Source organism: Marmota monax, unplaced genomic scaffold (genome assembly GCF_021218885.2).
Source record: "Marmota monax isolate L192 unplaced genomic scaffold, Marmota_monax_Labrador192_F-V1.1 WCK01_AAM20220418_F8-fsc00081, whole genome shotgun sequence".
NCBI lineage: Eukaryota > Metazoa > Chordata > Mammalia > Rodentia > Sciuridae > Marmota > Marmota monax.
In genome coordinates, this window is record NW_026695234.1 from 6,082,121 (window position 1) to 6,094,213 (window position 12,093).

The following is a 12,093-nucleotide window of genomic DNA, read 5'->3' on the forward strand; positions in this document are numbered from 1 at the left end:
TTACACTAATAATCTCAGTGTGAGGGATTTTCAGCTTCATTGTACAAATAAGCAAACTGAGACCTAAAGAGGAATCATTTCCCAAAGTGACCTCACTGGTAAATGGCAGACAGAATTAAACCCCAGACTTTTGGAGATACAACACAGAGACGGAGATAGACTTTCATCCCAAGATAACATAAATAGTAAGCAAAAAAGTCCATTCTCCCTCCCTACCTTTGCCCCGGCCCAACCTGGACCAAGGTGTCCACAGCTGCCCCAGCAGTAGTTCTATAGGGAGTCTGGACACTAGACAGAGTGGCTGAGTCTGTGTCCTCATACCCAACTGGCCATGAAGGGGGACACAATCCCCTAATAATCTTGTTCCTTTCTGTTTTATTCTCTGTGTCCGAGACGTTTGCCATTAGGCATGGGGAGCACTGTAAGTCCCAGGGCCTCAATCGGGGCCCGACTTATCTGCAGGGGCCATGAGAGCAGCAGCTACATGTTGAGCACTCTTCTGAGAACCTGAATCCCCACAGTCACTTGATAGGACAGGTACTATTAGCCCCATTTTACAGATGTGAAAATCAAGTCACCAAGAGGATAAAATGTGAACCCTTGTTTGAGTCACATTCCCTTTTTTAGCTCAGCATTCTGTGATGTACTGCAAATTCCAGAGGGGAGGCAGGCAGGGCAAGTGTGTGAGAGATTAGGAAGGAAAGCAAGAACAGGGGACTTCCAATTCATCAGGATAAGTTGGTGACAGGTCCTCCACCTCTCAACCATCACTTTTCCACCTACCCTGAAAAGGCTGCTGGGGAAACCAGAAAGCCTTCCTGATACCCCTGCCCACTGAGTCCCAGCACCCCTCTGGCTCCCCACTCTCAGAGGTGCTGAAGCTGAGGCAGCTACATTGCTTCGTCCCTGGAATGTGGAACCGAGTCTGGTCCAGGGAAGACTTGGGATCAGAGGACTTGTTCAGATGGAAGAGCCAAAAGCAAACCCGGACATCCTAGGGCCAGGGTTACTTCCCCAGGCCCTACACAGTTACTGCGTGGGAACAGAGCTTTGGGAAATCAGCTCCCCCTGTATGAGAAGTGACCTATTCCCCACCATAAGGATGTTTCTTCTATTCCCGTGTGAGCATAAAATCTCTAGAAGGAACTAGTGATATTTTTTACCTTCAAGGAGGAGCACTAGATGGCTCATGGACAAATGACTTTTGCAACATTTGAATATTGAGCCATGTGAACATAAGGACTGATCAAAATATATCTTTTAAAACAAAGAGTGTTTTCCTGAAGCCCCAGGCTGAGAAGTCAAGACTCCTGGGCTCAGGTCCCACCTCCGTGGCACACTGACTGAAACCAGAGCAGCTAGCGCAGGCTCTCTAGGCCATCGGCTCTACTAGAAAGCATGAGGAGTGGAACAAGGCATCTCCTAGGCTTCGGCTATGCACTTGACATTCATGCCACTCTCCACAAAGCACAGGTTGAAACCCAGTGCCTACCATGATGGCATTGGGAGGTGGGGCCTGTGGGAGGTGATCAGGCCATGAAGCCCTCACAAATGGGACTAGTGTCCTTCTAAGGAGCCAGAGACAACCTACCTTCTACCACGTGAGGAAAGTAACACCTATGAACCAGAAAGCAGTCCTCACCAGACACCAAATTTCCCAGTGCCTTATCTTTGACTTCCAGCCTTCAGCAAAAAAATACATTTCTGTTGTTTAAAAGTTACCCAGTTTGCCGGGTGCAGTGGCGCATGCCTCTAATCCTAGCGACTCAGGAGGTTGAGGCAAGAGAATCAAGAGTTCAAAGCCAGCCTCAGCAAGTCAGGCACTAAGCAACTCAGTGAGATCCTGTCTCTAAATAAAATACAAAATAGGGCTGGGGATGTGGCTCAGTGGTCGAGTGCCCCTGAGTTCAATCCCTGGTACCAAAAAAAAAAAAACATTACCCAGTTCATGGTATCGGGAAGAGGAGTGCTGGGGTTTGAACCCGAGGCTTTTTGCACACTACCACTGAGCTACCCCTGTGGTTTTCTTAAAGCAGCCCTAAAAGACTAACACAGTTCTTTTTTTTTTTTTAAAGTTTTAGGAATTTTATGTATTAGTTCTATAACATAAGATCAATGTATTTAAACATATAAAAATTGAATTGAAATATATGGCTATGGGGTAGAAGCTGATAAAATTGGTCAAATATGCTTGGGAAATGACTAAATATAAATTTTATTAATAAAAGTACATGAACTTGAAATTCAACGGATATTTTTTTTTAATTTTTTATTGTTGGCTGTTCAAAACATTACATAGTTCTTGATATATCATATTTCACACTTTGATTCAAGTGGGTTATGAGCTCCCATTTTTACCCCATATACAGATTGCAGAATCACATCAGTTACACATCCATTGATTTACATATTGCCATATTAGTGTCTGTTGTGTTCTGCTGCCTTTCCTATCCTCTACTATCCCCCCTCCCCTCCCCTCCCCTCCCCTCTTCTCTCTCTGCCCCCTCTACTGACATTCATTTGTCCCCCTTGTATTATTTTTCCCTTTCCCCTCAGTTCTTTTCAGGTCTATGATTTTAGTCTCCTAGCTAGATTTGAAAATCCACAAGAGGAAGAATGAGACGATTTTGGAGTCTTTTGAAAAGTCCCTTTGTAAACCTTGTCCCAGGAAGCCCCCCATTCAGTTAGAAGCCACCGCCTTCCTAGAACCCAGGTTTTTAGACCAAGCTGCCCAGGAGGAAGACAGAGGGTGCTGACACAGTGGAACAGGGGCATCAGAACTCAACTTTCTGTGGACCTGGGTTCAAGTCCTGGTCATTAGGTATATGGGCTAATTTCTCCGATGCCTAAATTCCTTCATCTATAAAATAAGAATACCAACTTCATTAGGTAAAGATTGCAATCAAGAATATATGAAAAGCACCTAGCCAACAGAAGACATTCAACAAATGTTAGCTTGCCTGCTTCTCCCTCTGGTCTTTCCTTCCTTTCTAGGAAGTGCGGGAACTTCTATGTTTTATCTTTACGTTGGTTTGTGTGCAAATCTGTAATAACAGGGCCATCTCAGGTGATTCTCCTAGCAGTTTTGTTGCTGCTCATACCCATGGAACAGAAAAGACTCACCTAACTGCCAGTTTAGCACCTTATGGGGATTTATCTTTCATTGAATGAAAGTGGAACCCACTGGCCTCTGGGAAATGGCATTATGGATCTCCAGCTGGCAGAACAGGGAGGGGGCAATGGTAGAGGTAGAGAACATCAGCACTTCCCAAGGACTGGCAGCTGGGCAGAGGGTGCTCTGGGGGAACAGGGATGGACTCTGGGGCTCTACACTTTACTGGGGACCCCAGGCACTTCCAACGTCTTTGAGCCCTGGTTTCCCCTCATCCATAAAAACTGAGCCAACAGTATCTACATCAGTATCTACATTGTTGTGGTGACTTAATCATATGCCTAGGGAGGCGTCCTATGAATACTCATGTTTCCTTCCTGCCTTCTTCTCAGGAGAAAGGAGGCAAAGGCCTCTAAAAAGAAAACACATTCACACACAGGACTTGTAGAAAATGGACCTGCAGAGATTTTAATTGTTGCATAAAACACAGGATTGTCACCAGAGCTGGTCGTATCACATAAGCTATTCCCAAAGCACATAGAATAAGCCAAATAACAAATAGGACATTTTCTATGTGGTAGGCTGATGCCTAAAACATATGTGAGGGGGTAAAAAAGCCAACTGGATCTCAGTCTTATTCCATGGCAAAGAAATGAGTGGTGAGACAGCGAGTGTTGGTTTCTCTGGCAAGGGCAACCCCACAGCTTTCAAGACATGAAAAATGGGGACACTTTGTTTAAACAATGGGACAGATGCCTGAGAACAGCAGCTCCACCTGGTATGAGGCCCCCCTGACAATGCTGGGCACTGGTCCAGTCTTCACACTAAGCTCTGGGAAGAGGTAGCAGTGGGATTGGGGCAGGGGGCGGCAAGGTAGAAAAGACAGGTAGAAACCAAGTCCATGAATGCACCGGAGGTACTCTAGAAAGAGAGAGAAAGCAAGATGAGGACCAGAGGCCACCCCAGTCTTTTCCTGCGGGTGTTTTTCATTTTGGTTTTTGGCTTCCTGAAGAAGTGGTGTGCTTGGGACCTGAGACGCTGGCTGGAGGGCTCCCAGGAGCTTCAGGGAATTGGAGGGTGCTCCTGAAGACAGCCCTGAGGAAAGCACAGTGCTGGCTGAGAGAAAAGAGGCAAAACTTCTGGGGTCCAGCCTCCGGCAGGGCCTGAGCAGCTGAACCAAATCCTGAGACAGTCACTAGGAGGGAAAGAATGTTCAAAAAAGGAGACATTAAAAACAAAAACAAAAAAAAAGACAAAAGAACAAAGAAAGGATTTGACCTCTCCGAGGCTGAGGTACTGGAGATAGGTGCAGGCCACAGGAGCCAGGTCCCAGGGTACAGGTGTGCTGGGAACCTCTAAGCAGGTCCCTGAAGGTCCAAGGGACCAGGGTGGCTCTGGAGGGATCCCTTGGCTCTGAAGAGAACTGCCTTCCATCCCTGAGCAGGCCCAGCAGCAGCCATGCCCATCAGTGCTGCCATGTTGATGCAGGAGCTCAAAGAAGCTCACACACTTCAGGTCAAAACATGGGCCATGGTCACAGAGTATGGCTTACTATTTGAGTCATACCATCCTTTCCACCCACACCCAGCCCTGTGGTTCTTTCAGGTCCTAAGGGGTGCAGCAGACCAAACAGAAGAGTGCTTTCTCAGAAGCAGGAAGTACAGGTGGCTCCCTGGGCCTGGATCCCGAGGGGGAGGAGTCTCCCCATGCCAACTGGGCACTCAGTAGTGGTATACGTGCAGGATGTTGTCGTCATCCAGGCCCAGCTGCAACATCATGCTGGAAGTGGCTGTTGGCTTGGGCACCGAGGAAAAAACATGTCTGGCCATGAGGTGAAGGAAAATTGGGCAGCTGAGCACGTCCAGATGGAGCCAAGAAAGTCAGAGGCTGAAGTGGATCCTCCTCTGGCCCCCAGAGCACCAGCAGAGCCTGACCAGCTTGACTGCTACAACAGGAAGGCACTGCGGTTTGGGGACCAGTTGAAAGGATACGATTTGGAGTCATTCTTGAAACGCTCTAGCCACTTGCGGTTAGCATCAATCATGCTCTGAAAATTGGTACTGTCTGCCTTGGGGACTTGGGAATGGCTGTGCTGCAGAAGGCGGAGCTGCTCACTGGGAAGAGGAAGGAGGAGAGGGTGAGAAGAGGAAGAGTACAAACAAAGGTGTTGCATGAAAGGGGACATATGACAGAGCCAACCAGAAGCCAACCCATAGCTCTTCTTCTCACCAGTACCAGAAATAGCCTTTTCAGAGATCTCTTTAGCAACTTGAAGCTGCCCTTTTGGAAAGACAAACTGAGTTCCCAAAAGGGAGGATGGTAGCCACCCTCTGCCCATTCCTAGGTGCTTGCTTGCCACTCCTGGGCTTCCATGTCTATTTCCAACAAATGCTTTCAATAAGGAGCTCCCCTCGATCAACTCAATCCTTGCTCAGCCTCAGCTCCCAAGCTGGCCCAAAGAGACCGTGGGGGACTTCCAATTGGGGTCTCAGGGAGGGGGAGGCACACTTGGCAAGGAAGAAGATGAATGGGAAATTAATAACAGGTTTAAAGAATTGCCCGTCTGTCTCCCCAATGGGGTGTCCCTCTCATTCCAGATGTTGCTCAGCAGGATTTAGAGAAGAAGGGAGCCGTGGAAAGTAGACAAAGAGCTCAATGGTAAAGACAAAGGCCAGATTCCAGGGTGGAAAGGCCAGCCTATGGGGCAGTGTGCAGGGTCCCACCACAGGTACCACAGGCAGCTTCCTCATCTGATTTTCCCCAGCTGTGGAGGGCGTCGCAGTCCTAGGCAAGGTGTGGCAGCTCTGTGGGGATCTGTCTAACCTCCTAGGCCATCAGGACCAGGAGTCTGTTGCCCTCAGAGGCCCATCTGCCCAGGGAGCGGAGCCAGCAGCTTGACTGTCCCACAGAGCCCACTGGGAGGCTTACCTGGCAGACACATAGCCCAGGCGGTTCTCCGTGGTGGTAGGGCTGTTGCTGAGCAGGGGGATGCCAGCTGAGGGAGTGGAGGGGAAGAGCTCAGGGGCCCTGGTCCAGTGGAGCCAGACCCAGGCCCCACAGGATGCCTTGCTGCTCACCAGAACCTCTGCCCCCCACTGGAAACAGATGAGGCAGCACCCCAGAACACACACACAAAAGCAGGGGGAGCTTCAGAGCCTAGAGATGAGAGACAGGTGACAGACGGGAAGTGTTCTATTTATTTCTAAAATTTAATCTACATTTCAATTTGGGTTAAGGCAGAAAGAAGATTTTTTTCCCCCATATTTTCCTTCAAATGATTGTTTTTATAGCCTCTCATACTCCCTGCAGGGCTATGAGACCAGGGGAGGCTACAGGTAAGGGGGAAGCCACAGGTAAGGGGAAGCCACAAGTAAGGGGAAGCCACAGCTAAGGGATTAGAGGCAAAATCCTAGAGTCATAGAGATATGAGGTCAAAACCTGATTTGTTACTCACTTACTGGGTGTCCTGGAGCCCATTACTTAACCTGAGTCTCAGCTTACTCATCTATAAAATGGGGATGATTACTACTGCCAAGAATTATTATAAGGATTAAAGGGGGAAAGATAGACAGACAGATATGAAGTGCCTGGCCTTCAAGTGCCTGGTACTGCACAAGATGGGAGCCATTATGATAATGACAATGACGACCTTCTAGGGTCTGCTGAGCTCTACAATACATAATAAAGGCCCCAGTCAGCCCAGGCTCCATGTTAACCATCCTGATCCACAGAGCCTCCGGCTGCAGGGCCATCAGCAAGGTCTTCAGCATGGATCCAGAGACAGAGCCATGGACCAAAATTGGGGGCAGGGACAGGGGTAAGCAAGAAGAGGAAAGGATTAGTAGGACAAAGAGCGTAGAAGAAAATGGAAGAGGAGGAAGAAAGCAGGAAGGCACAGCCAAAACCAAGGGCAGCCCAGGGAGGCTTACAGGGAAAATACTTGCGCCACTTCTCCAAAAGGAAGTCATCCACTGTCTGAGTCACAGAGGGGAGCCGGGGGCCCAGCCCTGGGTCCCAGGCCCACTGGGTGGACACGGGTGTAACCGGAGACGAGGATGGAACCCTGTTCATAAAGGGGTAGGAGGGAAGTGGGGTACTCTTGGAAGACCGTGGCAAGAACTGAGATGGCCAGGAATTGGAGAGCGAAGGGGGTGGCTGGGTGCTGAGGCTGCCCAGAATGTTGAGGACACTGTTGAGCTCACTGCTGATCCGCTGGAGGGAGCTGCTCAAGTAATTGATCTTATTGGGGAAGATGGTACCCGAGGTGGAGGTAACTGAAAGGAAAGAGGTAGATGGTAGGGAGGGACTCAGGTTCAGAGCCCTGGAACATCCCAGACAATGGCACCTGCTGGCTGCCCCTCCCTGCTCCTGCAGACAATAGCCCCTTTGGCCCTACAAAGAGGACAGAGGATAACTGGGGCTTCCTTGTTCCAGACAGAGCAGGCCCAGGGCAGGGGTACAAGCCCCTAGAGAGAAGGAAGAGAGAGGGCCCTGTGCCCTCCTGCAGGCCAGAACAGAGAGGAGAGACAGCCTCCCAAGAGGCCCTGAAAGAGAAGAGGCTAACAGGGACAGTCCACAACATTCAGAAAGCTCTCGCAGTATGCCACCAACCCAGCTCTTACCAAGTATCTAGTTCAGACAAGAGCTCACACACACCCCTGTGGGGCTGAGGGAAGGGGAGTGCACGGTGTCCCCAACATCCCCATCTCCAAATACTCTGGGATTCGCCCCTCCCACAGCCTCTCTCCTGCTCACCTCCCTGCTGCCGCCATGGCTCACTGTGAAGCAGGGGAAAGGATTCTGAGCTTTCACTGCTTGTGTCTTCTGTGTCACTGAGATCAAAGGTCACTGCCTTCTTGGTGGGGGTTCCTCTCAAAGTGTCTTCATCTGAGGCCTGATGGGTAGAACCAGCCATTAGTACTGCCCCTCCAGCGTGATGAGTATGGACTGAGTCTGGGGAGTCTGCTCTTCTGGGACCCAAAGCTCCAAGACCCCCGGGAGAGGCACACTACACAGGCCCCTTGGGCGAGTGGGTGGGAGGGAGGCTAAGAAAACCCAGCTGCCTAAGACACAGGTAACAGATGCCACGCCCTCCCCAGCACTGTCTCCGCAGTCTCCTTGAGCTTCCCTGCTGCCACACCTCTGTCTGAGGCATGAGGGGATACACACCAGGGCGGGTGGGGGGTAGGGACACCTGCGATGCATGTGCACCCTCACACTGCAGTCACAACATAGCAGGGAAGGGCAGGAGCTAGTCCCCTTTACCTGCACCTTCCCAAGAAGCTCCAGGGTGACTTGGGAACACTCAGCAGACATCCCACCCCTGAGATGTGTTCAACTCACTGCCATTTTCACCAACCACAAGCCTGAAACCAGCATCCCATCCTGAGCCCTAGAGGCCCAGTACCCTTAATCCAGAACCAAAGAACCCAGCCCTGTCCTGAGAACTGAAAAGGGAAGTTATGTGGCCACAGGATGACACCTCTTCCCGAATGGAGGACTCCAGCTGATTCAGCTTCTCTTCTTTCTTCTTCAGCAGACAGTGGCCTTTCCTCATGGCTGACTTCATCTCATCCAGGTACCTGGTCTCCTGCAGAGGGGAGAAAGGAGAGAGAAATGATGCTCATACACATGCTGGAGTCCCAGCTCTACCATCTGCTGACAGAGTGGTCTGGAACATAGCTCTCGTGTGGCTGCTCATTTGAAAATATGAAATGCTACTTTTCAGTGGATTGTGAGAATTAAATGATAGAGGATGGTACATGCTCAACATGATGCCCACACCGAGGAGATTCTTAAGTGGTTCCTGCTATTACCATCACTGCTCCAACTATCATCATCATCATCATCATCATCACCACCACTGCTGACATTGAGAGGGGTTACATAACAGGGCCTGAGGGTAGCCTTCAGATAGATAACCCTGGGAAGCCTTCCCTCTGTTTGTACCAGACCATCTGCTGTGCTAAGCCAGGCACAGGGGTCACAGGGCCTGAGCCCCATAAGGAGTTCTAGCACCATCAGAATTCTAGGAACCCAGGTGTCCAAGAGGGCAGGGCAGAGCCCATGATGCAGGTGCATTCAACCAGGACAAAGATCTATGATACCAACTGCTAACGATGAAATCTCTGCCTATTCATTGCAAATTAGACCATCAGAGAAGCAGACCAGAAAAGTAACTCATCTTATGCTTAGTGTGTCCAAAAGACTTTCATTTCTAAATGAAGTCATTAGTTTGAGACAATGGAAATGCTTAGCACTGAATTTGAAAATTTTTAAACCCCAGTCATACTCTTCATCTAGACAATAGAAATAATAAGATAGCTGTATGTATCCCTTATTTGAAATGCTTGAGTCCAGAAGTATTTCAAATTTGGGGAGTTTTTCAGATTTTTGAACATTTGTGTGACTACACTGGTTCTACAGATTTTCTAATGAGGACTTTTCAACCTGTACTATCTTGCCTACTATATGGTCAACGTGAGGATCAAACACTTTACTATTAGAGAAAGTGCTGTTTGCACACGATGTATACATGAAAATGTAAGTAATCACAGGGCCCATGTGGCCTTTCTCATGGAGTCCCCAGAACTATCAACTGAAGAGAGCCCAAAGGCAAGGGTCCAACTGGCCCCCTCAGGCCTGCACCACATAGAATTGGCAGGTTCCCCTCCAGCTTCTGACCTCCTCCAGGTTCTTGTGCATATTTTGTAGAGCCTCAGTGCCTGGAGGGTCATCAGCCACATCCTGGGCTTTGGCCAGCTTGTGGCACCAGTGCTGCTGGGCAGCTTTCAGGGCTGTCTGCCGCCTCTGCATGGAGCGTGTCTGTCGCATCAGGAACTCCTTGGCATTGCGGAGGGCTATCCCCTCGGCGGAGAGGTAGTGGCGGATACTTTGGGAGGACCAGCAGGGCAGAGGAAATGGAGAGAAGTTAAAGTCAAGACTTTAAGAACCCTACTCAGGACACACAGCCACTCCCCAAGCAAATGCCCACCCTGAGCACACAGGAACTGCTGGGCTGGGGCTGGGCACTACGCAGGGACACCAGTTTTAAACACCTATAGCATACAGCACATGGGACTAACAGTCTCCCCACCCCGATTCTGAAAGGAATTGTGCCTGGCTCCAGATGTCAGACAGTCTGATCCTCAACCAGAGGTCAGCAGATGCCTGTTGAAGGTTACAGGGCCAGTTTCTTGGCTTAGTAAAGAGGATCTTCCATCTCTAGGCCTCTCCCAGAAATAAAGTCCTACTAGCAGTCACTGTCACTTCAGTTCTGGGATACAGCCCTCACTCATCCCTCTGTGATACCTCACCTTGAAATAAGACAGGCAGTAGGAACTTACCCGTCCAAGGACAAGTTAGTCTCCTTGCCCTGGGACAGAGAAGAGGACACGTCTTGGGTCTGGTTCTATAGACACATGGCAGAAAAAGACCTACTGAGTGCAGCAAAAGCAGACACCCTGCATGGTCAAGACACCCCGAAGCCCCTCCTAGTGGCCTAGACAAGGAAATGGCTCTGCCAGTTGCCAGGTACTCTTCACTTTTAGGTACCATTTGGTGAAGATGGTGGGAAGCTGGGAATAAGAAAAGGAAACCGGGTTCTGTCTGCAGTACAGCCGACTCCCCTCCTGATCCCCCCCACCACTGATGCCCTGAACCCACCCCCAATTATCCCCCCCAGGCCCCAACCCCAGCTCACTGTCCCAAGGGATTTCCTCAGGTCCTCAACGTGGAGATCTGGCTCAAAATGTGGGGAAACATTACGTTCCTCCACTGCCAACTCTTTCAAGATGTCCTGCTTCCTCTGAGCTTCAGCCTCCAGGCTGCTGTGGTGGGGAAGGGAAGTAGGAGATAGGGGTGTGAGGCAGGGTCACTGGGTGAAGGAGGCCACACTGTCAGGACCACATCCAGGTTCTCACTGCCACCGAGGTCCCTGGGGTGGGGCTGAGGCATGAACAGGGGAGGCAGGGATGCCCTGCTTTTCAACATAGCCTCCCTAAGAAATGCAGCAGCAACTCCACACCCTTCCGCCTTGCTTCTGAGTTGGGTCCTCCACCTCTCCCTGTTTACTGGGCCATGAGGAGATGGGGCTCAAGAGCAGCAGGTGAGAGGAAGGTGAGAGGGTGACTAGGTGCCGGAAGCCCACACCACCTGACACGCTTCTGCAGCTTCTGACTCTGCATCTGCAGCAGATCCACTTGGGACTCCAGCTCTATCTTGCGGGCCTGCAGCTCTTCAAGAACCCTTTGGAGCTGTCGCTTGGACTCCACCAAGTGGGTATGCTCCTTCTTCACTTCCTCTAGGTGCTGATGGTTGACTGTGACTTCCTGAGTGTGGGAAGGAAAGACAGAAGCACCCAGAGATACAGTAAGAAGAAGTCAGGGCAGGGAAGCCAGAAAAGAATGAGACAGGGAATGGAAGCCAGAGCCACTGAAGCCATTGTGTCTGGGTCAGGGGGTCTGCAGGCTCCCGGGCCTCCCACCACAGTCCACAGAGTGGCACTTTTTGTGGAATATTGGCCAACCTAGTTTGGAACCCCTGGGTGCTGGGCAGAGTAGGTGAACAGAAACCTTGGGGAACAAGTGAGGCAGACAAACCTCTCTCTCCAGAGCCACCTGCCTCTGCACATCAAGCAGCTGCTGCTTCTCCTTCTGCAAGGTTTCTTCCTAAAGGGGAAGAGATGGGCCTGTGGGCTGACTGCTGACCCTAGGCCAGAGGGGCAGGGGCCTGCCCTCTCCTGGAGGAGTGGACTCTGGTCAAGTACACCTCACATCTCTTCTCCACCCAACTCTCTCACCTGGATGTTCAGCTGAGCCAATCTGGCCTTGATATCTTTTGTTCTGTTTTCAAGTTCCATCTCCAAATCTTGGAGTTTCCTTTCCTGCCCAGAGTGTAGTGAAGAGAAAGATGTCAGCATAGAAAGAGGGTAAGGTATTAGCTTGACCTCAGAGCTGGGCTCAGGCTTACTTCCTCTTAAT

The 12,093-nt window shown here is 50.3% G+C and overlaps 1 protein-coding gene across 7 annotated transcripts in view; it reads right to left on the reverse strand.

Moving 5' to 3' along the window:
• Window positions 1-3,554: 3,554 nt before the first annotated feature.
• The window catches only part of Cep164 (centrosomal protein 164), a 65,155-nt gene continuing 56,616 nt past the window's right edge, over window positions 3,555-12,093 (reverse strand). For 5 of the 7 annotated variants that reach the window (XM_046438679.2, XM_046438677.2, XM_058577105.1 and 2 more), the window contains 12 exons: window positions 11,913-11,996; window positions 11,713-11,781; window positions 11,267-11,442; window positions 10,815-10,941; window positions 10,459-10,523; window positions 9,797-10,004; window positions 8,595-8,702; window positions 7,868-8,006; window positions 7,042-7,386; window positions 6,041-6,107; window positions 5,104-5,226; window positions 3,555-4,933 (listed from right to left, as the gene is read on the reverse strand). In XM_046438679.2, coding sequence (XP_046294635.1) covers window positions 4,834-4,933; window positions 5,104-5,226; window positions 6,041-6,107; window positions 7,042-7,386; window positions 7,868-8,006; window positions 8,595-8,702; window positions 9,797-10,004; window positions 10,459-10,523; window positions 10,815-10,941; window positions 11,267-11,442; window positions 11,713-11,781; window positions 11,913-11,996 — 1,611 coding nt within the window. In that variant the 3' untranslated portion in view covers window positions 3,555-4,833. The remainder of the gene's footprint in view (window positions 4,934-5,103; window positions 5,227-6,040; window positions 6,108-7,041; window positions 7,387-7,867; window positions 8,007-8,594; window positions 8,703-9,796; window positions 10,005-10,458; window positions 10,524-10,814; window positions 10,942-11,266; window positions 11,443-11,712; window positions 11,782-11,912; window positions 11,997-12,093) is intronic. The other 2 variants (XM_058577103.1, XM_058577104.1) reach the window with 2 other exon arrangements.